This window comes from Amblyomma maculatum, chromosome 1 (genome assembly GCF_055883805.1).
Source record: "Amblyomma maculatum isolate TAMU_Amacu chromosome 1, ASM5588380v1, whole genome shotgun sequence".
Taxonomy (NCBI): domain Eukaryota; kingdom Metazoa; phylum Arthropoda; class Arachnida; order Ixodida; family Ixodidae; genus Amblyomma; species Amblyomma maculatum.
The window spans coordinates 441,280,798-441,307,241 of NC_139344.1; the positions used below are offsets into that span (position 1 = coordinate 441,280,798).

General features: G+C 42.6%; 1 protein-coding gene across 1 annotated transcript in view; it reads right to left on the bottom strand.

The window, feature by feature from the left end:
• The window catches only part of LOC146209572 (uncharacterized), a 60,832-nt gene that overhangs the window by 511 nt on the left and 33,877 nt on the right, over positions 1-26,444 (bottom strand). The window contains exons 5-13 of the mRNA XM_084580510.1: positions 23,640-23,687; positions 17,513-17,659; positions 16,501-16,539; positions 14,214-14,342; positions 12,429-12,467; positions 9,055-9,186; positions 7,452-7,505; positions 4,871-4,978; positions 2,011-2,049 (exon numbers count right to left, since the gene is read on the bottom strand). Of these exons, the coding sequence (XP_084436636.1) occupies positions 2,011-2,049; positions 4,871-4,978; positions 7,452-7,505; positions 9,055-9,186; positions 12,429-12,467; positions 14,214-14,342; positions 16,501-16,539; positions 17,513-17,659; positions 23,640-23,687 (735 nt within the window). The remainder of the gene's footprint in view (positions 1-2,010; positions 2,050-4,870; positions 4,979-7,451; positions 7,506-9,054; positions 9,187-12,428; positions 12,468-14,213; positions 14,343-16,500; positions 16,540-17,512; positions 17,660-23,639; positions 23,688-26,444) is intronic.

Below are 26,444 nucleotides of genomic sequence, written 5' to 3' on the forward strand. Positions count from 1 at the left end.
TTTAATTTCCAACACACTTTAATGCTGCGAACGCGAAAAATCTACAAATCTGCATGGTTTTGAAAGCGCGATGGTTGATCAGAGGCGTATTGAGGAATGACATGCAAGTTTGATAGTATCCTAGATAGCTCATGGCTTTTTAGAAATATTTACATATACACTGTTTCAAGATAAGGAAGCCTTTTTATTCTGAACGATACTAAAATTTTCTTTTGACTTTGGCTTTCATTAAGGCTCTGGTTGAAATCTTGTCTCCCTGTGTTGTACAGCTAGCCAGACCTGATCGTCACGCAAGATTGTCTCCTTGCGGATGAACGCCTGTGGTGAGGTAATTATACAATCATTCTGCCTCATGTCTTCGCCCGCAGTTTAAGAGCAACAAAATTTATTTATATACCCAAAGGGTCCTTTAGGCGAGAAGCATTACATTATGTGTGGGCTTTGAACACGGTTTCCGTAAGTGGGAGGCTGGATGGGTGACTTGAAATGAACCGCACCTATGGATACGGAGGTGCTTGTGCAAATATTGTTTCTTACCTGTGCTAGTTTGGCTTTCAAGAAATAATGAAAAGCGAGTTGCTGTATATGCTTCGACAATGAAGTCCACTGCTTCCCTTTGCAGGTCAAGCAAACTGGTGTAGAGTTGTAAATATTTCAGCATTGAGCTTTTTCAGCTAGCTACTTGGAAACTACTCGGTTCTTTTTCTTTCCTTTCTGATTCCCTTCATCGCACAGAACATGCATGAAATCTTCGTAGCTAATGCAAAGCAGCAAGTTGACCAAAATGCTATATTGGCAGCTTAAGATATCCACGCAACAACCCCCCCCCCCCTCTCTCTTTCGATATTTTGTTTGTTTACCAGCATTTGCTATAAACGTATTATTCGTTAAATCGTCCAGTGTGCGTAGAAATTACACCACAAACGTAACCACTTGACCGCCAAAGGCAGAGAACGGGAGCAGCTATATATGGCAAGCAACCTTGACGTGCGCGAAAGCAGCGCTCGCCGTACGCAGCGGGATCGGAGGAGCTGCATGTGGCGAGTCATATGTGAAAACTTCGATGCTTGTGGAACCGCTGGCATGATAGCACGGTCAAGCGAGAGAAATATTTGGTAGAACTCTACGATGGCACAATATTTTTCCCATGGGCTCATCCCCAAAATGACCGTCCTGTAACAGAGCCCCAAAAACGAGAAATAGCGTCCGAAAGATACGTTGGCCATAGCTGATGTATTTACATTACGTAGCAAGGGTAAACATGAGTGATATCGTGAGCAAACGAAGCACTACACATAGGAGTGCAAGCTGACGAAGACGATGGTGCGAAAAATTGACTTTCTGGTTGCTGAAAATTGCGGTAATCAACAACAACCAGCGTGAACGCCATATTTGCTTTAATATATATATATATATATATATATATATATATATATATATATATATATATATATATATATATACATATATATATATATATATATATATATATATATATATACTGCTTTTTTTATTAAAAAACCATGCCTGTCTTAGCCTCTTCCGTCATTTTAGTCAAGTTGGAGCTTTCATATGCTCAGGGTATACCCTATAGTATGCATGTTCTTTTTTAATGCATAAGGAACAGTCAGAGTAGCTTTGAGTATTACTGCCTGGATAGGATAAACGTTAGGGATTTATTAAGCTTGCCTCGATTTTGTGTTCCTCTCTTGTCAAATCGGTCACCGAATATAATCGTTTGAGAATCCACCAGCGGCTTCGAGAATCCACCAGCGGCTTCTTGTGCTTTGCCGTTCAGACATCTTTGGAACTTGTCCAATAGTTTTATTTAAAATAAATGTTTTCCTTATTGCTGAAAAGCTTCGATGAGCACATGTGACCTGCGATTTTTCCAAGGAAATTAGTTATTTTATTAAGGACGATTTTTGCTTTATGTCTTTTTTACTTTTTTCTTTTTGCCATCTTTTATGCATGCGTAAAAGGGAGCGCCCCAAAATTGGGCCACCTTACCTCAGTCACCGTTGAGCGCCTCCGAATGCACTCGCCAACCTAATGTGAAAAAAAGAGAGGAGCATTGCATCGTTGAAATATTTTGGAAGGGGAAGCAGTAAAAATGCTTGCGAGAAAAACATGTTTCAGAAGGAAGGAAATATGACGGCAGGCGGAACTATTAGGGTAATGAGTTGGTCCTGGTCGTAAGTGAAGGCCTAGCGGGGCCTCTCCTACCCTGAACTATCTATTTGTTCCTGTAGACCTGCACGGCTCTGAGATTAAGGCAAGGAACATTTTTCCACTGTCCCGAACTTTCGTGTGGTGCACAGTTACCGTGCGCAGCCAGGCATTTCGAAAACGAGGTGGTCTTCATCCTATTTAGAAAGCCGTTCCTAAGTGCCCTATAAAGAAGATATTGGTTTTAACTTTCAAATACGGGGTGTTCTTAGAGGGTGAATAAGCCGCACTTTAAAAGTGGAATACCTGCAATACAAATAGAGTACAAAAAGTTGACGAGGAGCTAGTCATTTAAGTACGAGGCCCTCACCTGCAAATTGTGCTGCTTCGTAATTTTGAGGAGTTTGCAAGATAGGAGCCCGAGGAGATGATAGTCCAAGTTGAAAGCCAGTAAAAACTGACAGCTTACATAAACAAATTTATTCACCAACAGTTCCATAATTCGCATTTTTTGGCAAGTGACTGCCTCTTAGAGAATGGCCTATAGACAAGCTTAAAACCAAGAAACCAGCACCAACAGTGTGACTGTCACCGAGCTTTGCGCTGTGACTGTTACCACAGCCATTTTGTTTTTTACTTTTTGTATAAAAAGCGCTTTAGCACGTTTATGGAGAAACCGCTATCGTCTAAGTCTTAATTTCGCGTACTAAGAAGCAGTGACGCCGCTTAGAACTGAGATTTGTATGTTGCGCTAGTATCCGGCTCCTTTGGTCGTTCATGTGCTCTGGGCTACGCTGAACGTTTAATATGATTGACAGAATTGCAAAATAACCATCTAATCTCCGAATAATGACCCTCAGCCGTCACCGAACGTCACGAAATTGACTTATATGAAACTTTCTACAAATGAGTTTATTAAAGAGGCATATATGATGAACTATTATTGCGTAGGATTATGTCAGAAGGCAATTTCTGCAGTCTTAACACTTATTTTATTGTCAGCGAAGACATTTCAGGGGTAAATTCGATATCGGACCAACCACATGCCCGAAGTATTCCACACCAGCTGCAGTAGTGGATGTTCGCCACCTGCTGTGGACTTGTGCAGGGACAAGGACATCAAGGACACATATTCTGCGCGAAGTGGGACTAACCACATCAAGGAAAGAGGACTTCTCTAAATGGCTCACCGGCAACGATAACAGTGGGAGCCTGTTCCGGTTCCTTAACGAAAATAATTTACACGAGTTTATATAATATGCCTTATGGCAAGCTTGCGTAAAAAAAAAAAAAAATTAATATCTGATACGTTATATAACTTGCACAACCAATGGCGCTCAAGGAGAGCGTTGTCAAAATAACTTGCAAGACATTTTGAGGAAAAGAGAACGCAAAACAAGATTCCCCTCTATATCTTTGAAACTTCAAGCAGTGAGCAGTTATGGTTGCTACTAAGCAATATTACATAATTCTATGCTTCATCTTGTTACCATCTCCTGGACTCTATATTTATGAAAAGAAATCTAGTAAGTTAAGCTGATATCTCAGTAAGGTTCCGCCCCGTCGTCACCTCTTAGGTGTTCTGCGTTGCGACTCCCATTTAGCTCTTCTTGTGGGCCATTTCTTTATATCTGGCGCCGTGGAACAACGAGCTACCTAAGCGGCAGCGGCTTGCGTTGACACCGTCTGATCGATTGTTTGTATCACCCTAGTTATCGTATGTATAATTGGTTGTACATGATCTTGTGGCACTTTGCAGAAAGACATGACAACTTATAATTATGGTCATCGTGGGTCTCACGCTTTCTAAACTGAAATGTTTCAATATGTGTTCTTTTTTTACCCCTGCATCATCTTGGAGTCTCTCGAATACAGCAAAGACACAAGACCGCGTATCTAAGGGACATGACTTCCCGCCGATGCAGTTGAGAAAGTCGAGAAATGGGAAGTATGGGGAGCACTTAGTACTTAATTATTGTAGATGAATTTTCACAGAACTTCACACTACTGATATTAAACTCTAGTATTCCCCATCATTTTTGGGTGCCCTGGACTTTGGACACGTAAATAAGACAGACGTTTTAGCAAGGCTTAGCTGTGTATGACTTTCATTGATTCGCTTAAAGCACAGACACGGGCCCATGGCAATGCTCCTGATTACTTGCTTCTCTATCAGAGCGAGAACAAAACAATTGTTATGAGTAATACACAAAACGTGATTGACAAAATAATAACTAGTTCAAATAACCGCCCTCAATAGGAGAAGAATGGCATTTGTTCTTAACCTGAACCTGCATCGCGATAATAACATGGTGCGGAAGAGGAAATATTTGCGTTCTTTTGTTGTCTATTATAGATCTCGTCCATAAACAAGAGCTGATTCGTCCTAAAAGAAGTTTTCCTCGTTTATATCAGATCAATGGTGTTCCAAATTCGATGGCTTGATTATGCGCTTTAATTGAAAATTATACATTTATTAGGCATTCCCTAACCGACCTTTGTTTTCACTCGGTATCACTGGTCAGTATTTTCGTCAGAAATAACGCAGCATGTAAACACAAACGCTTCATTCCTCAAGAAAAAATGCCGCCTATCAAGGCATCGTGTTTTCCAACGTACTACCTAAATATTTTTATAAGCATACACATTCAGAGCTACTTGAACTGCATTTCAATGACCTCTTCAAGAAGCAGCAACATACCTGACGGACCACCACGTTGCGCATCCGAAGCGCCTCAGTGTCTTGGTACTTCTTCGGTCCGTGACCCCCAAGAGCAGGGGAGCGGCAAGAGACCATCATTTCCCCACTCTCGTTCTGCGAACGTCAACATATCCTGCGGTAAGTCAGGATGATCAAACAGAAAGAGAAACACAGCTGTCCGCGATCCCGTTTATAGACGCGTATTTTGACAAGGCCACCTCGTAAGAGCAATGTTTTTTGAGCTTCCTTTATCAAGATAGATAAACAGAGGAAATGTTTGGTGTTGATTTTATGGCTATAACGTCCAATAGTGACTCATTGTGTGAGGAACGGCATAGGGGAGGGCAGCTCCGAATATATGTATGTATTATACTCTTATATATTGTCCACAAGGGAGCAAAACAGTGGGAACAAACACTTTTCACAATGCGGTGTCATTCGGGGCCAGTTCGCTCCACAATGACATAAAGAAGGTTTGCATGAAGGAAGCTTCATGTTGTTAGCGAACGTTTTAGATACGTCGTTAATTTTTATTCAGTCTAACCTAACCCTAAGCTACACATTCCTTCATCATGAAAGCGAACTGTGTGAGAATTGCATCCATGAATACCACGTAGTTGTGCGTGCTAGTGAGACTTTTTTTCGGCTTTCACAACTGTTTTTACTCTTATGCAAAATATAGGAAAGTCATCTCAAGTTTAGGTGCAGAATAAGTAAATATTACTGCTTCCTCCAAACGAGAATTTGCTTATTTTACGCAGAATTTGGGTCGCTTTGTTTCACTGGCTTCCGAACAAGAGGGGAACGTAGTTTGCAGCACTGTCTAGCAGCGACATGCAGTAGTGGGACAAATGGTGGGAAATTTAGGTTTATTCACTCTTTTTTCTGTTTTATGCTTTACAATTCGTGCGCAACCGCAATAGAAAAGGAAACGAAACAATGTTTGCCTTATAATAAACACAAATTGTCTACACATCAACTCCCATTTGTTCCCACAGAAAACTTATTTATGAAGCGCTATCTTCATTGCTTAAAGGTATCAGTAAAATACGCGTTGTTAAAACTCCTCATTCTACAACTCAAAAAATAAATTAGCGTGACATCGTACCGCGCTACAATTAGAAGAATAAATTTGCATAGCCGCGTACCAAAGTCAGTACTTCGCATGCAAGCACTTGCTACTGATCACCGTCCGCTAACGAGACACAAGCTGTCGATGAAGTTGTAAAGATCGTGTGGTCTATACTCCCCATTCCCTTTCCATTGCTTTTGAAGCAAGTACCTGCAACACATCAACGACATTATTGCAGGGAGGCAATTATAGGACAATATGCGATTTAGGCATAAATGAACATGTCACAAAACAAAGTCAGAAATCTAAGCGCTGCACAGTTGTTAAAAGCTAGGAAGTAAGAAAATACTCAACACCGATAAGTCATCTCGACGGCAACGGTCGTCAAGGCACCGCGGTGCAAAAAAATTACAACAGAGTAAATGGAGAGGGTACGCTATGAATGAAGCACACTGCCGGTTGAAACGTAATCTAAACTGAAAAATAAACAACGTGCATCTATGGCAGGTTGTGACAAATCAAATTTCAATTGCTAAATTCTCGCTGCTGGCATTTTTTTCCCTTGAACGATACGCAAACCCTACCCAAAGATTCCCAATTTAAATTATCTCGACAGACTTGGTCTTGGCTGGCCACTTCAAAGGCCCACCCTCTTTCTGTGACGATTTTGCTCACCTAAATTCCGCCTGTAAGGTTAAAGGGCTACAAAATTAGCGGTTTGTGTCTACGGCTATCCTTGAAGATCCCTGTTAGCGTCAATACTTTGTCACTCGCTTAATCATTAGTTCTTTAACTTCTTCCTCTACTGTCTCAGGTATGCTTATAAACCTTTTTTCATTTTTTTTATTTATTAGAACCTCAAGGGCCCCCAGATGGGACATTACATGAGGGGTAAGTTGTTAGCGACCACAACATGTTAAAGGCCATAAGACGTAAAGCTGGATTCGAACCAAGCCATAAAAACGTGACTGCATGGTCGGGAATAAGCGTGCATGGCTCGGGATCCATAGGTCCTGGAGGACTGATTCCCATCTCACTCTCAGATATCAAAGTAAAGGCATCTCAAAGACCAGAGTTGGCAGCGCATGTCGACTGGACCATGTAATGCGATCTCGTGATGTAGAGAAACCCAATTCTCAACGAGTGTCAAGCATGTCATCGTTATACTACCACTTGCTAGCAGCATGCACAGATGATTCATCAGAGGTGCAGTTGACGAAGAATGCGAGAAGTCTCTATCTTGCAATGAACCTGGCTGGGATCATAAAGGAGGAGATTCGTGATGGTGGACCACTGGACGTTGAACGTACAAAGGACGTGTAACTAGAGACACCACAAAAACGCTTTTGTTTTTCATTGCGGTTTGAGACGTCAAGAAAGCTGATTCGTCTCCACGTACAAGTTCGAACTGATCTCTATAGCTTAACAAGGCGTTCACTCAGTCTTTAACCCACATGACTGCCCCCCCCCCCCCCTTCTCATTTTGAGAGTTACGATGCAATGTGTTACTGTGCTCACCTTTTTTACATCCGGGTAGAGGCGCCTGGCGTGGCAAGCGAGAATCTACAATAATGGAAGAGGAATAAAATTGTTAACATATAGACACTGCAACTGTACAATATGCGTGTAAACATAAATAAGGGACACAAAGGATCACATTGCAAACGACGAAAATACGAGCAAGTTGGTCCGGATAAAAAAATGCCGTATAAATAATGCATGATGAAATAAAATTATTCAAAGAAATCAAGCTGAAAAATTAAACGCTATTTTAATGAATTCGTACGGGGTCCGCGCTTTTTTCGTTACCGCATTTGTTTCGTCATAACGGTACGCAGCATCGTTTGCAACTGCTTTATGCATCTCTTGGAAGAAGGCAGCAGAGCAGGTAACAACGCAAAGCGTAAGAGGCACACACACGCACACAAGGAGAACGCTGCACTGACAACTCTGCTGCCTTCTTCCAGGAGATGTGCGACCAACTAGCTCAGCGTTCGACTCTATTAATGCTTTATGCCACAGATGAAAACATAGCTGGCATTTGCGTTCCGTCGATGTATACTTTACTAAAGCTTTCAACACGTAAAAAGAATCCAAACGGCATGACTGAGTATGATTTCATCAGCCAAATACACTAGCCTTAACAAAGCGCGCCTCTGCGTTCTGTTGCCCTCGTAGGATTCAAAGGTTCGCAAATACTGGCCGCTAGACGTCCGGCGGCGACTGAGCGACAAATACCTCATTCATTCGCTTTATATACACATTTTCTTTTTTTTTACTTCGAAGGCTTTCCATGTGGCATAGGACGGGGCAGTAACCGGAGTAAGCTCCGGATCTTAACGTTGTCCAAGTGCAGGTTTTTTTCTCTTGTAGCCGACAGCCCAACCTCTCGAGTCGTCTTGTTCTTGATGTTTGCTCTTTCGGCCGAAGAGAAAGCCAGCCACAATTTAATTAATAATTATGACAGGGGTGTCTTCCAAAAAATGTGTATGCCAAACCAAATGTTCTGAGGATAACCGCCTTCTAGTGAGCCTTCTATGAAGTATACTAAGGATACTGGCAAAAGGCTTCAGCTATGCGTCCATGATGCCAAAGCTAAAACTAAGCTCCACATAGAATCAGAAAGGCAGAACGCGCTCGACGCAGACTGTTTGCAGCACAAATTATGAAGAACATTGGAATCAAAATTTGGACATCGAAAAGCTACACAAATATCAGCCACTACCACAAATTTACTAATTAAGCGCAGCTAAATACAAAAACCTAGTGAAGTTTATTGCATGTTTGTTGAATTCCGTCTGAAAATCAAAGATCAACAATAAATACTTAGCGCATAATGTATTGCTTATTCCATCACTATATCCGATACATTGTTATAAACTGTACCGCTATATGGAGGCCGTGCAGCATAACACTGACCAAGGAAATGTTCGTTCTTCACTCTCAACAAAATCGCGCTGTGCTTAATGCGTAATTTAGATTCAATAATTTACGATTTACGATATTTTTGAATCCGTATAGATTTTCGATGAAAACATTCTGCATGCAAAAGCCAATGCATATATAAGTGATTTAAAGAAGAAAAGCAGTCAATAGGGTCGCTGGCGCAGACCTTCTCGATGGTTTTGTTGTCCATGTACTTCTCGTACTCGACCAGCAACTGCGTCTTCATTGCTTCGCTGGTCGCATTGTCAAATACCTCTTGGGCGCAGGCCTGGACTACGTGGAAATTCTGTAGCTCCCACTGGTGGCGATGAAAAATTATAAGGTAAAATCATAAAATTCCAGACAACATGCATATTATTTCGTTTCTCATTATCTTGACAGCTGAGAACAGCCCATCACGCCGTGGAGAGCCGGAAATTACTCCAAGTCTACATTCAGTTCAGTCGTTCAGTCGGGGTCGACTCTTCGTGGCCCTGTACACCATATCAAGCCAAGCTGTTCGGTCGCCCACTACCTTTCGAATGTCATCATCATCATCAACATGATTATACTCACTGCAGAGCGACGGCCTACCCCATATTTCTCCAATTAACCCGGTTCTGTGCTAGCGGCATCCTCTTGACCCCTGCGAACTTCTTAACCTCATCCGCCCACGTAACTTTCTGCCGCACCCTGCTACGCTTTCCTTCCCTTAGAATCCAGTTTGTTACCATAAGTAACCATCGGTTATCCTCCCTTCGTACTACATGCCCTGCCCATGCCCATTTCATCTTCCGAATATCACACAGATTCATCTGCAATGCCTCGAAGATACCATCTAACTATCGTGTTTGCTGCCTACGCATTCTCATGTGTGCCTTCCCTTTCTACACTTGTGGCATCGAAGCGAAAGTAGAAGATGAACGCAGCGAAAAAGATCCAAAATAAAAATAAACCACGTATTATGGCTTCCTTCTTCATTCTGATTGTCGCATCCTCTTTCGCTTCGTTTTTGATGTTTTTGTTCTTAATATTTTCTAGAAAGTAAGGCAATGAATGATAACAATATTTTTGCCATAGCGGAATTTTCAAATTTACCACCTGGTATGATGATTTTATCACATATCACTGCTTCCTCCGTAAAATAATATAGAAAGGAAAGACTTTATTACAATAGATAAATTCGCCTCCTGGTGCTGACAGTCACTAAGCAAAAGCAGCTGCTATCACCTCACGTAGTGTTTTCTTTCTCGAAACCTCAAGTAAACCCAGCCACTCTGTGAGTGCTTGATGTGTTATCACCATGTAGTGAGCCCTTATCTCATGGCTCCTGCTCTTCACTTGCGTCTGTTTTGAGCAAACAACGCTGACCAAATACTGTCTAAATTAACACGTCTGACATGCCTCCATGTAAATAGAGTCGGATAGACGAAGATTGAAAAGGAACTATTCATAAATTTCCTTTCCGAAATATGCTATGTACCCCCGCGGACAAAAGTAAACGGTGAATGCTTTTTCCTTCCATTATTTGTCACGCGTTGCATAATTGAAATTAGCAGTATTGGTATGTGTGATCCGGCACTAGACGCCAGTGCCTTTTCACCTGGACAAATATTGTTTTCTTATCTCCAGTGTAGAAGATAAGACTTTTATGTGAACGGCAAAGCGTGCTCCGTTTACTTATATCCGCACCTGTACATAGGCCAAAATTGTTTTCATGCGTCTAAGTTCAGCTGCGTAACGCGCTAAACTAAGGGAAAGGGTTCGCCGCACTAAGATCTCAGACCTTTTTTTAAAATGTTTGGACCTTTCAGGAAGGCGGCCTATTCAAGATGATAATGCACGCACAGCCACCTTCATGACGCTAGTCACGTGACCGGATTAGTCACCTCACCTCCGGAGAAAATTCTAGACGTGTGCACGTATCTTCACAATGGCGTTTATCTATAAAATTAGACGCTGACATTCTCAAGTTGAAGGTGACAGAAGGCCTTTTAGTATGAAAGGTTTAACGCAACGAATAGACACATGAGCTGCTATTTTGATACCGTATGACTTGCTGCTGATTCACTTGCACTACATTCAGTTCTTTAACGCACGCCAACACTGCAGTCTTTCGGATGATTTTGCGTTGAAGGTCGGTCGAAATACTGCTGCTGCTGCGGTATGCACTCTGCTGCCTTGAGATCAGGAAACCACTGCCATATCTACTGGGCCACCTTGGCACGTTGCAGAAACGAAATAGAGTTCAAAGCCAAGCGCATGCATTGCAGGCAGTAACAGTATTTCTCTACAAAGCGTGATCCTTCTAAAACACGGGAATTCTATGTGCCTTTCTACAAAATCTATCATGATTGAGCTAGTTTAATGCCGGTGCCTATATTCGGGAGGTGCTGATAGATTAAGATTTAAGAGAAAGATCCTACTCAGTGTGAGTACCTGCTCAGTAGATAACTGTATGAAACACCAAGAGTTCTTGGTAAAGCGGCAAAAGCGACACAATCGGCATCACATCACAGGTCCCATGAAGGACCCTTTGTCAGTGTATGCTAAGGCGATAACCATGCAGGATGTGCCAAAAGCTCTCGCTGTAAAGCAGTAATTGATGTGCCTCCAGTACCCTGACAGCAAACATAGCATAACCCCAAATACACTAATTCTACCCCATTTGGTGTTTTGATGTTACTAGCAAGTGGGGTGGACGCTCAGTTGAGTGTTTCCTATATCTGCATGCCACGATCGAACCTTATAAAGAGCGATGCCAAGGTTGTTAGTTATTGGGCTATATCTTCTGGTGGCATTGCAGTGCGCTCATTCGCCAACCTGACATATATTGTGTGCCGTTATTAGTATCGAGCTGAGTGAAATTTTTCAGCTCGAAAACAAACCTAGGCATCTTTAAAAATTATTTGTTCCTCCATTAGTTTTATCCTGACCAAGGGCCTGAACTGGGATCAGGCCCCGTTCGGAGTAGACGCACTCCCAAATTAACTAACCAAGAAACGCGAGGTTCACTTGACAATTATATGAAAGAAAAAACTGCATTTATTTTTTGAATAATTCATAAAGTTCAGAAAGGTAGACTAGATTTCATTCCAAGAAAACCACCTTAGGGGCTGAGGCTAACTATATGGCGCCGACAATGGTTCATGTCCGTACAGGCTTCGAAGCACCCGTCAACAGCCTCCTAATAGATTCAAGGTCAGATTATGCAGATTGTTTAGCTCCCTTAGGTACACTGAACAAAAGATGTCCTGACCAGTGGGCTCCAAGAAGTCAAAATGAAAGCAGTGGTGAAGAGCGGCAGCTAATATGAACTGTTATTGAATCGAAAAAAGGCACACGACTTTAGAACGCTGCCTTCATTGCAAGGTACGAGCTTCAAAGCAACTTTTCAGGCGTCACCCCTGTGGTCACCTAAGGAAAACTGGCGTGATTTCTTGAAAACTATTCTTGTTTCACAAATTTACAGGCGTTTGCTCAGATATAAATGCTTTGATGTCGAATTCATGCAAATAATGCATAAAGTAAAGGAAACGTGCACGACAATGTTCGTTTCACCTGGCCTTTAGTCGTCTCCAGGTATACGCATGTGTGTATCTGAAACAGTAAAGAAAAAGGATACTTTTAGAGCTCTTCTCCCACTGGAGAAGTTGTGAAAAACAACTAGAACTGTCATGGAAGTGATAAAGGTTCGCGTTAACTCACGAAAATGCACAAATTCTGCAGGTCTATTTTGAATCCGAAATCTGCGGTTCAGTACCTACAGCGATGGTGTATGCATGATTTTGTTTTGCACTTCATCTTCTGCGTGGATGTTATAGGAATTAGGCAGTTCGCTGTGGTTTGACTAGTGCAGGTCCAAAACAAATGGCGGATGTTATCTCCGTTAAACAGATAATAGTGCCAACGCACGGGAAGTTGCAATTTGGATGGATGGATGGCAGGATGGAATATAGGAGCGTCCCCTTTGAAACGGGGTGGTAGCAGTAGCTATCATGCTCATTTTTCTTCCTATGTCTTAATTATTGATTTAGAATGGTTAACTAAACAATCATTCTATTTATTAACTTTTGTTCCTACATTACTAACATTATGTCACTTCTCTGCTTTTAAGTCACCAATCTTCAGTCGTTTTTTGCTAGTTTCCACCGACGGTTTATTCACCCGGCCACTGTTATCTCTAAACCCCAGAGCTTCAGGAACAGTGATTGCGCCTGCATCAACTTTCGGATGGATACCATTACATTCGAGTATAATATGGTCAATTGTTTCTATGGAGTTTCCACATACAGCACATGCGTCATCTCAATTGTTAAATTTCTTTTTGTAGCTGCGTGTTCTAAGGCACCCTGATCTAGCTTCAAAAAGTAGGGCACTGCCTCTTGAGTTATCAAAGAAATCCTCCTTCCTGATCTGCATTTTCCACTTTCGGTATAATTCCACACTCTGTTTCTTTTCCATCGAATTTATCCAATTTTTACCTTCTGTGTTTTTCACCTGTTGCTTAATGCTCTTTATTTCTCCGTCCTTGTGACTAGCATACTTACTAGTTAGTTTACTAGTTCTTTTCCTCCATTGTAAGTCAACGCTTTTTAGGTACAGGTATTTAAATACCTTAGCTGCCCATCTGTTACTGTCCAATTTCCTCAGGTGTTCCTCATATAATATTTTACTTTGAGCTTCCCGTACTTCGAAAGATGCCCAGCCCATATCTCCCTGTACCGCCTCATTTGTAGTTTTGCCGTGGGCGCCTAGTGCTAATCGTCCAACAGATCTCTGATTTATTTCTAATGTCGACTCTACCTCTGATTTTAGGCACAAAACCGCATTTCCGAAAGTAAGTCCGGGCACCATAATTCCTTCTGAAACAGTTGTGCATTGAATTTGAGTTGTGCATGCAGCGCCATCTTGTAGCCACTTTCAAACAACGGAGGTTTAGCGGTGGCATCAGCGAACAAGCGCACTATTGCCTCGTAGCTGATCTCAGAGGCCAAGGCTAAATCACCGCCATTTGAAGCGGCTGCTGTCAGACGGCACCATATGTACAGATGGAACGGCAGGTTCCCATATTTTCGCGTTATAAGCGGTTGAACAGAGATAACCCTTTCAAAAAGTTAAGTAGGGCTCATCTGGCTACACCGCACATGATTTATAAGCTCCTCTTTTAAAAGCAACATGAATGCTGCGCCAGGTACTTCCTCACGCTGCTGCAGTCCCTTGCCTTTATTTGCTACCTAATCCATCGGCTTGTATTCTACACGATGAAAAACTATTAAACGAGGCAATAGCTTTCCAGCGCGTCATTGTATTATTCTCCGCACCCAAGTAGCTCAGGCGCCTCACCTGAATATATGGGTTTAAGTCTCCTCTCTCGAGGGATATGTCCAGTTTCTCCTGCACTTCCTTGAGGTCCAGGCCAGGGAAGAGCTTCTTCTGGCATTCGGGGAGCAGTTGTCGGTACTCGCGCTGCTCCTGCACACATTCAAGAACGCTGAGGCGGCACAGATTCCGACCGAGGCACTTCGCGAATGTCGTTTTATACTGAGAACAGCACTCGGTGCGATGGTTGCCAACCACTATTTTCTGAGGCTAAACACTGTTATTTAAATATGGAAGTAAAATAGCACTTGTTGAGTGTGTGCATTGTTGTTAGCTTTCCTGCCCACATAGATTACCTCACGAGTGCTGGCGGTAATACTTTTGTAATATGGCGGCGACTTTAGGTGATGATGGGGCATGTGTCTGCCACCAACAGTGTGTCTTTTAAACGTTTATGCCCGTTCACTAGACGTATCAGTCATTATAAAAAAATGTATGTAGAATGGTTTAAAACTTATTAGGTTCTGTGAAAGAGAGGTTTAAACTGCCAAAAGCAAATGTTAACGGATTTTGCGGGCCTCAGGAATGAAAAAAAACCTCGGTAGGGGGTTTCCAGAGCATGCTACCACAGTCATTAGCAGTCAGTAGCTGATGAATGATAGTTGGCGTTTTTTTGTTTGTCTTGCCATTTGTAATAATGTTTTCGACAAATAAATTGTTAGGAACTAACGAAAACAATACATTTGCGAAACAGTAACTGATATATTCTGAATAACAAAAACAACTTTAAAATGTTCTTACTGCCCGTCAATTTCAAAGTAGTGGTGCGAAGCTTGTTAACGACCGAGTAGAAATTCTTTATTTGTAATTTAAGGCTAACTCTAATATTGTTTACAAGTGCAGAAGACTACGTTTGGTTTGTTTGTTGGGGTTCAATTCTCAAAGCGACTAAGGCTATCAGAGACACCGTAGTGAAAGATGAAGGAAAATCCAACCACTTGGGGTTCTTTAACGTGCCCTGACATCGCACAGTACACGGGCAGAAGATTACGTTTGTAGAATAGAAAACCTATCTTGTCATTACGATACTGTTTTTTTCTACTTCATTTGTTGGCATGGTAGTGTCTTCGCAACTAGGTGTTTTCGTCGACATTGCACTGTTTTCTCCAGTTCGCCGTTGGCTTTTGCCGCGGTCTTTTCCGTAACTATTGCCGCGGTAACTCATAATAAATAATACATCCATACAGCCTATGATATGATCAGCACTCTCAATAACTATGAAGTAAAGGATGAAGAGACAATTACGAAGATGGTTATCAAAGAGACGTTTCAACAAAATATAGAGGGCACAGCACCCTGACCGAAGTTTGTAAAACACTTGTCTTGTAGGATATAGGCCCAGTTCTTTGGTGACAGTTACATGTGTTCTTCCATACGAATAGAAGGATACGAGACGGAACGAGTATGCCAAAGGCGCCCTTTTAAAAAAAATATTATTCTGGTGACAGATTGTTCATTGCGCTGCAAATCTGGCCTTCCTTTTTTGCGCGCCTGCTTAATAATGTATTCGGTGCATTGTTTTTATTGCATACTTAGTGAAGTGCGCTTCCTTCGTCCGACTTGCACACCAGCTCCTGTAGTAGGCTTTTGGGAATGAAAGAGCGCCGTAATACTTCATCCAAATGAGTCTAAATAGGTAAATCCGAGCGCATACACTATGTTGCATGTGCCTATTCAACGATTCGCACCACATCGCAACATAAGCTGTGTTCAAGAAAAACAAGTGTTTTAGGTATGAAGGAAACACACAGTCATCAACAAGGGTCAGAAAATATTCACCCGAGACCTTTTAACAAAGAATAATATGCCTGTCCGGTTATCACGTTTTCTTATCATTGTTCTGGAAACCGTTCTAAGTGATAGAGACCGAAGTGGCTAGTAGCTCTACCATTGCACCCTCTTTTTTTTCTTTCCCACAACTTTCTTATAGTGGCTACGTACATTATTTGTGAAAGTTCTTGGTACTCTAAACACTTCTGCCTCAGTTCTTTCGCCCAAGCTACGTGGGAAGTGAGTACATAGGAGCATTGATTATACCACCGATATGGGACAAAGTACATTAGGGAGAGTCAAAGCTCATTAGGGGGCTATTTGCCATCGTCATGCACATGATCCCCTCTCAGGTAAGATGCCATTTTTAGGAAATCGCGTTCTGAATGGAGGCCATTATCATCAAGGAAAAAGGAGAGCAAGTACTTACCACTCAGCCCCACTATCGGGTAAATACAAAACGGCGCAAATATGTACTTGCCTCTATGTGCAACAAGTACTCGTGCATGCAGGTTTCCAGCTGGAAGAAGAAAAGACAAGGTCTGGTTGGCCTTTACGGCAAAGGTTGATCTTTTGAAGGCAGTTACAGAGAGCAGACTTAAGTGTTTGAGTGGAACAGGCTTACTGCGAATTCGATGCATTACGCGCCACAGTGCTCTCCACTCCTCATGTGAAAACTGCAGCTCAGACTGAGAAAAGGCAAATAATCGAAACTAAGCCAAACTTAAGAAGCTATAGGTTACTATTGAGGGTTTTTTTGCTTCACGCAACCAGGTCACCACCAACGAAATGAGCACGGCATTGCACCATCACATCATCATAGCCTCGTGCGAGCACTGGTTGTCTGTCTGAACCGTTCTTGATGCCCATTAATGATTCCCAACAGCGTAATGTCATTGTAATGTTAGGTCCATCTAGTCGCAATAATTACAGGAGTCTGAACATTACGCCATCCTACTGCAAGTACCGTACGTACTGCAAAATATTTCACGACTCTGTTAGTGCGAGCCGTGTAGAGCCTCCGTGTTCAAGGTATTCCGTGAGAGATTGCTTGACGAGGCTTCGCGTCCACTCATTCGCATTACTTAATGCATTACAATGTAACCAAAGTTCGAAATTGTCGACACAAAGCATTCTAGGGATGATTATGATACAATTTAATGCGAATTTTGAGTGCATCTATTTCAGCGGTTTCGCGATATAATGAAAAATAATTAAAAAAAATGCTTGTATATAGGTATGCGCAGTTACAAATCCCTCTTTGTTTTTCTCTGAAACCAAACGCAATTTTTTAGAATAAAATAAAGAACAGCTACGGGACGCATAACTGCTGGCACTTCTTTCTTTTCGTTTGGAAATTTGCATTGGCTCGTGACTTTCATTCGGTTACATCGGCAACGGCGACTCGGCTCAACCGTCGAACAGGCGCATAAATGCTGTGCTTTAGAAACAAGACGGACGGCAGGGCATGCTGGGGGTTGCTTTGCGCTCGCCTTTTGCCTCAAGTCCGTGTGGCGCCGCGTGAGTGCGTTGGCCTCCTGGGTGGCGCTGCGGAAGGCAGCTTCCCTGTCACCTTCCGGGGTGTCTGGAAGCGCCTCGCGGAGACAGAGCGCGCGCTTTGCCTCCAGGTCCAACTTTTCCTGCAAACACGCACTTTTCTTAGTGCGCGCTCACTGCCTGTCACAGTGGGAAAGCGCTGCCCAAAGTACTACTCGAGAGACATCGCTGAGCCGCCTTTTGCTGGAATCTTTTTGAGGTTAACATCGTGATACATTCAGAAAAGGAAGAAACCTCGCGCGTACGTTCTTTTGCAGTTAACAAGATATTTAAGGTTAGCAGTTTGTATTCGATCGCAAAATGGTGAGCCAGATGGGGGCAGGAAATAAATATTACATGTAAACCCCAGGCCCCAAGCATAAAACTAAGAAAGGAGAAATCAAGACGTCAGCATACAATACGGTAATGCATAGTTAAGACGCAACCTAATTTTAGCTCTCTTTCACTTCTCCGTCGAAGGCAGAGCTTTTGAATTCAGCTGAGCTCAGCAGATGACTGCAACCCCATTTTTAGGGCAGCGTCATGAGCCAGGTAGAGAGAGAGAGAGAGAGAGAGAGAGAGAAAGCGAGAAATAACACGCTTGGAGAAGTTTCACTATAGAGACAATTTCTTGTAAAATACAATTTAGATACGTTGGATAGCCTTCAGTCAATAAAGCAATGGAACCGAGAAATCTGTTCCACAGATATTGTGTTTGGAGGCTGTACCACCCGAGATACGAATAGCTGTTAATCGGCTCAAAGGCTGCAAAATACTCGTGCCCATTTCCATTTATTGAATATTGTTGGTCATAAATATTTTACAAATTAGGCGTAAACAGATATTCGTACTCAGAATATGCTGGCTAAATATTAATACGTACAGTTTAAGGACCGGAACAGTGTGTAAGAAATCGAAAAAAGTGAACCGGCGTCTGTAACATGCACTTCTTGCTACACATGAATATGGATATTGAGCGAGGTTGGGAGGGCATTTAAATCCAAGGCTGGATGTTTCCTAAAACGCAGCACGCCTGGCACGCCCGTACAAGTAGTACAGGCGCTATATTCACAACTATTTACACAGGGGATGCGGCTGTTTTTCCGAGAACGTACTACACAAAGCGGCGAATTTCTATCTCTTAGGCTTATTGTTTACCTTTGATATTATTCAATAAACGTGCTCTCATATATCAGCTTTCGCATTCTTCATTTCATATTACTGAAAACGATAAACTGGTATTGGTCGACCTCCATTTTTATGCAGACACATTTTTTCAGAACCTACAATATCACAACTGGTTAAATGTTAAGAGGAATCTCCCAAGGTGGATTAGATTTATAAAAAAGGAGTAACTACTTATTGAATGCCACCCAACTGCAGCCATACGACTACAAAGGAAAGCTATAGAGCTTTTTAGAAACTTCGTAGTTAAAGAAAAAGCTGTATAGCTTTCCTTTGTAACCATATTGCTGTGCTTGAGTGAATGTCAAGAAGTAATTACTTCCTTATTATAAATCTTCTCCACCCGGAGGATTCCCATAAATAATTGACCATCACCATTCCTACACCATGTTATCGAGCAATATGCTCTCGTCCTTCCATCTGTTCTGCTGCCATCCTAGTTAGCTCAGTTAGTAGAGCGACTGCCCTGGAAAGGCGCTAGTTTCGGGCTCGATCCCCGGAACAGGACCAATATTTAACTACGAGATTTGTGGGAAGATATATAGCACTCCTTTGTAGCCGTATGGCTGCGCTTGCATCGATGTCAGTAATTACGCCTTTTTACAATATCATAATAGCAGTTCATTCCCCCATGACTATCTTCAGAACAAAACTTAGTATACGATCAGTCCGGTGTTTATGTGAGGAATCCCTATTTCTTCCCTGTTATCATTTTCTACTATTGCTAGCCCTTGCGCAGAAGTTGACATGTGTCGGTAAAAAATCAACAAAATTTGTTTTATGTTCAAACTCATTTTATTTGGTATTCTTAAATCCCGGATGACTTTTTAGGGGGAGAAGTACCATTCTCCCCCTAACGAAAACGAAAAAGAAATCACCAGAAAGCCACTTTTATGAAAGGAGAGAAATGGGGAGGCAAAACCAACGAAAAGAAAAAGTGCAGAAAATAAAACATGAGAGCAAAATGACCCGTAATCTACCCTATCGTTAAACAAATTTGGAAACGAGATTTCAGGTTGCGACCGAAAGGCTGCTTTTCTGTGGCGTGAGGATAAAAAAGAAAAGTTGAAAGCCTGCACTGTCTTCGTAAATCTGATAGCCGTAAGCCTTTCAGCTACACGTGCACATCCTGCATATAGGGAACTTGCATGAAGCGATGCATGCCGGGTAATCCGCCATGATGATGTCGCTGGCCGCAGACGGGCAGCAGCGCAGCTAGTCTGAATTGAGCAAGTGCCTTGTCTTTTCCGACGGTCCACCGAGCAAATACGCGGCTTTTCTTGCGCTGCCCTTACGTGCGTGCAATTGTCGGCAGATTCCTTAGGAACGTACGCGTCGTCGCTGTGCCCGGAAAACCAGGCGCGCTATGACGAAATGAAAAGCAGTGCGACGCGGTCCTGTTCAAGCTACGCGACAACGGCTGACTGCACTATGCGTCTGGACCTGGCTGCCCGTCGACATCGCCGACATTCATGATTTCTAATTCTGGCAAGTAGGTTGATACTTTTCCGCGGATTGGCGTCGATCTCGCGTCTGTGGCTAGTGCGAGCCATTCGCGTCGACGTTGCTAGAGGAATCATTGGCCTTCTCGCCCTTGTGCAGAAGTGTTTTTGGATACGTGAAGAACCCGAAGTCGGCCTGTCCGATCGCGCCAGCATCGTCTGCGCGCACTACGCGACCACGCAGACGAGGCTGTGTGGCAGTGCCATGCTTCGTCGTCTGCTGCCAACGACAACATCATGGCGGATTACCCAGCATGCATCGCTTCGTGCAAGCTCCCGATACTCTTTGTAATATATATTAATGTTGACGAAAATGTGAATATATTGTGGTGCAAATTCAAACAAATTTGCATTCATTGTATTGCCATGTGTGTTCCTGACAGGGTTAAGAAAAAGAAACAGAACCCCTGGATTACGAGACAGATAACCCACGTGAAAAGAAAGCTTAAGAGAATGAGACGCTCAGGCAGGCCTCGAGACCCTGCTATCAACAGTCTAAGCGCAGGGCTGAAAACTGAGGTTAAACAAGCCAAGGAAAGTTTTTTCAGTTTCACATTAGGCATTTTCCTCAAAGAAGCGCCGGGGAAAGTTTCGAGGTATATGGACGGCAACAAATCCAATAGTATTTTATTAATGGTTGATGGGTCCCCAGTCTCCGAAGCAAAATCAGTTGTCAATGAATTTAACAGCTACTTTCAATCCGTATACGCCTGGAAAGATACTAATCTTGTTACTAAGCCTGAAGGGTACTTTTCATCTATGCCTTAAGGTATTGTGTCCCAGGAATGTATTTTCAACTTGCTGCTTAATCTTGACGATGAAAAAAGCTGACGAACCCGATAGTATTCGTACAGTTTCCTTGCGACGTTACGCGGAATGAATTTCGCAGTACTTGTTCCTCATTTTTAACGCGTCACTAGTGCAGTGTTCTCTTTCGGCAGACTATCGAGAGGCGCCCGTATGATATCCATATTCAAGGTAACTGATCGCCTGTGTGTATCCAATTACCACCCGATCTCCTTGACCTCAACAGGTAGCAGAATATTAGAACATATAATCGGTCGACACTTGACAGTATTTCTTGAAGAAAACAAACTGCTATCAGACGCACAGCACGGGTTTCGGAGTGGCTTGTCGACTGTGACGCAGCTCCTTAGTGCATGCCAAGATTTTTTACTCGCGATTAATAATAAGGAACAGATTGACGCTATATTTTTGGACTATGCGAAAGCTTTTGATAAAGTGCCTCATAATAAACTAATACAGAAACTTTACGAGATCGGAATAAATAGCAAAGTTATCGAATTAATTTGGGGTTATCTAGAAAACAGGTACCAGTACGTCCAAGTTGACGACTACTGCTCGGAGACACTGCAGGTAAGATCAGAGGTACCGCAAGGATTGGTTCTGGGACCAATTTTATTCCTTATTTATGTTAATGATATCGTGAAAGCCATACACAATGATGTTAAGATAAAGCTTTTCGCAGATGACTGCGTTCTTTATACCTCAGGTAAATGTGTAGGTGATCAAATTAAACCTAACAAAAACCTCGCTGATGTTTCAGGCTGGTGTACAAATTGGAGCATGCTTTTAAATGCTGACAAGTGCTTAGTCCTCCGTATGTCCAGGAACAAAATCGTATTAAAACATTCTTATTCTGTGAATGGCATCGCGGCTGTTGAATACCTCGGAGTTACAATTACACACAAACTGAGTTTGGACCTTCATATTAATAGTCTGCACCAAAGCCTTTAAATCTCTCTGGTTTATTCGACGCAAGCTTTTAAAGCACCCATGCACGTGAAGCTAGAAGCATATACAGCGTTAGTGCGGTCATATCTGGAGTATGCATTGTGTCTATGGGACCCTTATACGGCGAAACATATTCACAAAGTAGAAAGAGTTCAAAGAACAGCGGCCAAATTTATTTGCACCAAATATAAACGCACTGATAGCGTGACAGAAATGCTTGATTGTCTTGGTCTCGATAAACCTCGGGCGAGACGTTTTGAATGCAGATTAAAAGACTTGTATTTAATATATAACAACATAATACAAATCAACAATCACAATTTCATTACCCCTCACACTCTGCTCACAAGCTCGCGTTTTGATAACGGAAAATAAATGAGGAATATACCTTTCTGAACAATACCTTCGTGTATTCATTTTTTTCCTCGAACCATAGACGCTTGGAATAAATTACCTAGGAATATTGTCAACAGTTCCAGTGTTGAACAGTTCATCGCAAATTTGAAAATTCTTGGGTGAAGTTGTACTTGTATTCCTGCATTGTCTGTTTTTCTTTTTGGCAATGTTCCATGCTTTGAATTTCTGTATTTGAGTGTGATTGCCTTTGTTGATGTTTTCTTCTTATGTAGTTTTTTCTTTGTGTCCACCCCAGCCTGGAGTCAAGCTACTCTTCAATATTTCGAAATAATAATAATAATAATAATAATAATAATAATAATAATAATAATAATAATAATAATAATAATAATAATAATAATAATAATAATAATAATAATAATAATAATAATAATAATAATAATAATATACAATTATCAACCTGAGAAAAAGATCAGTAAAGTCATGTTACAAAATGAATTCATAGCTGATTTTTGATTATTATTTGTGGCCGAAAGTGAGTTCAGTAGTTGGCCTTTTAAGCCAACCTATGTTCATGATCTCTGGTGTGTACTTATATTTAGTGTAGTCGTGATTGTTTACATTATCCTTTCGACTAAACTAGAAACGAATGCATAGTGCCTAGAGTCTGATAAGGTATGAAAAACACTGTGTCATCATTGTGTCCAGGTGCTATTCTTCTACAAGCAGTGACAAGGGACACTTTCCACTATGAAAAGATGAGATCACGAAGCATGGTAAACCAGAAATAACCTTTCGGACACAAATAATCCCGACTGAGGATCGTAGGCAGTTTATCGGATAACATCTTGGCGAGAATGGTGAGGAAACAATTTGAAAAGAAAAGAAATTAGGAGGCTGGGTAGTTAGATCGTTTGAACTGACGACATTGTATATAGCTGCTCCTGCTTGAAAGGCAGTGTATTGAGCTACACATAGTAGCTGCATGTGAGCTCAGTTGTTGTAGGCAATTAAACAAACGCGCTTCTAATTGAAAACAGTGCGAACGAAACCAAATGCGTTTCATGCTGAAAATAGTTCTGATTTCCCATCTTGAACCCAGGATGAGCTTCTATACGCCCATCAAATTGTTCCTGAGTGTGGAACAGATTGAGTTGACTAAACGTCGAAAATTTGCGCTGTGATAACCAGGCCAACAACGCAATACTGTCCGCACAAAACCTGTTTTCTATCGAGAATAAGCGGTAGAGGGTGCTGCTTGCAGTCAAGCGTCAACTGAACTCACCTCGTCAGAATCTGGGAACATTACGCTGTCCGCAATGCACCTCCGCACCTGGAATAAATATATAGCGAAATTAACAAAGGTAAGCAGTTACGCTCGTTGTACCTTGCAGCACAGTGGTTTCGCAAAAAGAAATTAGAGGTTTAACATAGCGTTCAATGTTCAGTGTCAACGACATGCGTGCTGTACGAAAGCGCAATAAAAAACTATCTTTGATGGCAACAAACTTGCGGCGCCAGCCTAGTTGCTGCATTGACTCGGCCTTCAATGCCCATGCCAGGCGCGTTGAAATAAAGCATTTTTTTTGTCTAGAGGCACTTTATTTTTCTTTACTTTTGTCTGCCTCACCATAGAATATCTCACTAATTCCTTTCACTAGCGTTTGAACTTTGCTTTGAATATTTCGTGCTGAAATATTGCATCTATACCTTATTTGATGTCTGTGTTTGTTTTCGCTCTCTTGTTTGTGTATTTGGGTTGCAGCCTGGCAGTTATTACGAGAGAAGTTGGAGACTAGTATTGCGTGCTTAGCGCTTCGTATACCAAGAGCTTGTCAGCTTGAGGGCATCGCTTTTGTGTTTAAATGCAGCATTGGTTTCATGCACATATTTCTCTAGCCCAAAAATGAATCCGGAATTTGCAGTCACTTTCTGTAGTAACGAGAAAAAGAGGATGATGACGGCGCATGAAGGGCGTTGAGACCAATGAAGTGACATACAAAAAGAAACTCTGGTCAGCTGCTGTCGTCCCTGAATACCCATTCTCAGGCTTTTTCGGGTGAAATAAAAATGCGTCTGCGCAGAAAAATAAAGCTCATTTATGACTCAAAAAATAAAATTGAGAATGTCTTCAGCGCTCGATTCAAACGCTGGACTGATACAGCGAGAAAAATCGTTTACCACTGTTTTGAAGTGAATGTTCACGCAGCTTAGTTTGCACCCAACAACTGGTGTCGACACCCACCAGTATTATTATTATTATCCCGTATTATTATTACTATTATTATTACTGTTACGCGAGAAATTGGCTCATAATGGCGAAACATTTTTTTTGTGTTCTGGCTTTCTCCGTCTACAAAGGCTGATTTCCATTTTCGCTGCGTGACCGCTAAAGCGCTTGTCAATTCTTGCAATGAGAGAGCTTACAGATCAAACTTGTTCGTCTCAGTGCAAATAGGGGGCCAGCTCTGCCAACTGATCAGCTGCAATGAGCAAGCCCGTAAGGAGACGGCGTTGATGAAATTTCTTGACACTGTCTTCCGTCGAATGAGAAGCACGCGTCGTGCAAAGGAAGAAACTGAAGAGGGCGTATACGACATGCCCTCTAGCATAATCCGATCAGAGAACTTATACTGCGCAACTCAACAAAACAATCACAAAAAGTAAGCTTAGCCGATTGGTGAATTACCGATTACAGCGTAATGCCATGGGAGGCCGAGCACCACTACTAACTACGTATCGTTACGAAACTGCCAGCCGACTTGCATCTATCGTCAAGCGCTCCGCCGCCGCCGTCTTCCCAAGCTTCGGTGCGTTCAACGCGACGCGGCCAACGCTCTTTCCCCTCTTTCGGAAGCTTTCTGGCTGGACCGCTAAAACCAATTAGCTTTCGTTGATGAATGATTGGTTTTGGTTTTGTGGGGTTTAACGTCCCAAAGCGACTCAGGCTATGAGAGACGCTGTAGTGGAGGACTCCGGAAATTTCGACCACCTGCGGTTCTTTAACGTGCACTGACATCGCACAGCACACGGGTGCCTTGCTTTTCGCCGCGTGCGAAAAGCGGCCGCCGAGGCCGGGATTCGATCCCGCGCCCTTGGGAACAGTAGTCAAGCGCCGTAACCACTGCGCCACCCCAGCGGGGTGTTGATGAATGAGCTAAGCTGTTAAGGCGGATGCACATGACGGACCTGTTCGCGAACCGATCGGTCACGTGACGTCTGAAGCGCGGACTGGCCTTCCGTGGCGAGCATTCAAACTACAGGAGTAAATCGCAGATGACAGCGTGGGCTAACCCTTGCTCCCAGAGCTCTGCGTGACCGGAGAGCCACACTACTCCAGTGCAGCCTGTGGTAAAGACGCTGAGAGGAAACGCGGCAACTGTGTACTTTTACTCTGCAGCTTCATTTGCCAACTCATTGCCCTGGTGGCTGTTTCGCTCGATAAAACGGGGAAAATGCATGCGGTTCCCTGTATTGCAAGCTATATCGTTTACTTCAATAACTTCCTCCTGTGGCGCTCTTCACCACGCGAAAGCTAGCGCAATGCCCTCTGAGCACTTTCTTCTTCTCTGGTGGTGTCCTCTCCCCTCCTTTTTCTATGACAATACTCGTTATGCTCGGTCACATGGTCTAGTGAGGTAGTTGAGGCGTACAGTTGGAAGTGGTGGTTCCAATCTCGATCGCAAGCTACATTAGCAGATGCCTGCCAATCAAGAAGCTAAATGGCATGATGCCACCCGGAACGTTGTGTGAAGAACAGTTGTGAGGGGAAATGTTGCGAAAGAACAGGAAACAGGGGAAATGTGGTTCTACATGGAGGTTGATAAGAAACAAGGGAGTAATTGTTGACATCGACTTAAGCGAGTCCTTACAAGCGAATAGCGAGCCAGATGCATCAAGAGGGAAGGGGCCCTCCCGCATCGGTATGGGTGACGCATGCCGTCGTCCCAGTTGGCGCTTTGATGGCGGGTGGGAGGATAGTACCTATCACGCATTATGTGTTCATGACATGGCGCTGCCGCATGGTGACATGGATACCGTAAAAGGTGAAGACTTTCTGTCCACGCCAATCTTGATCCAAGCAAGGTTT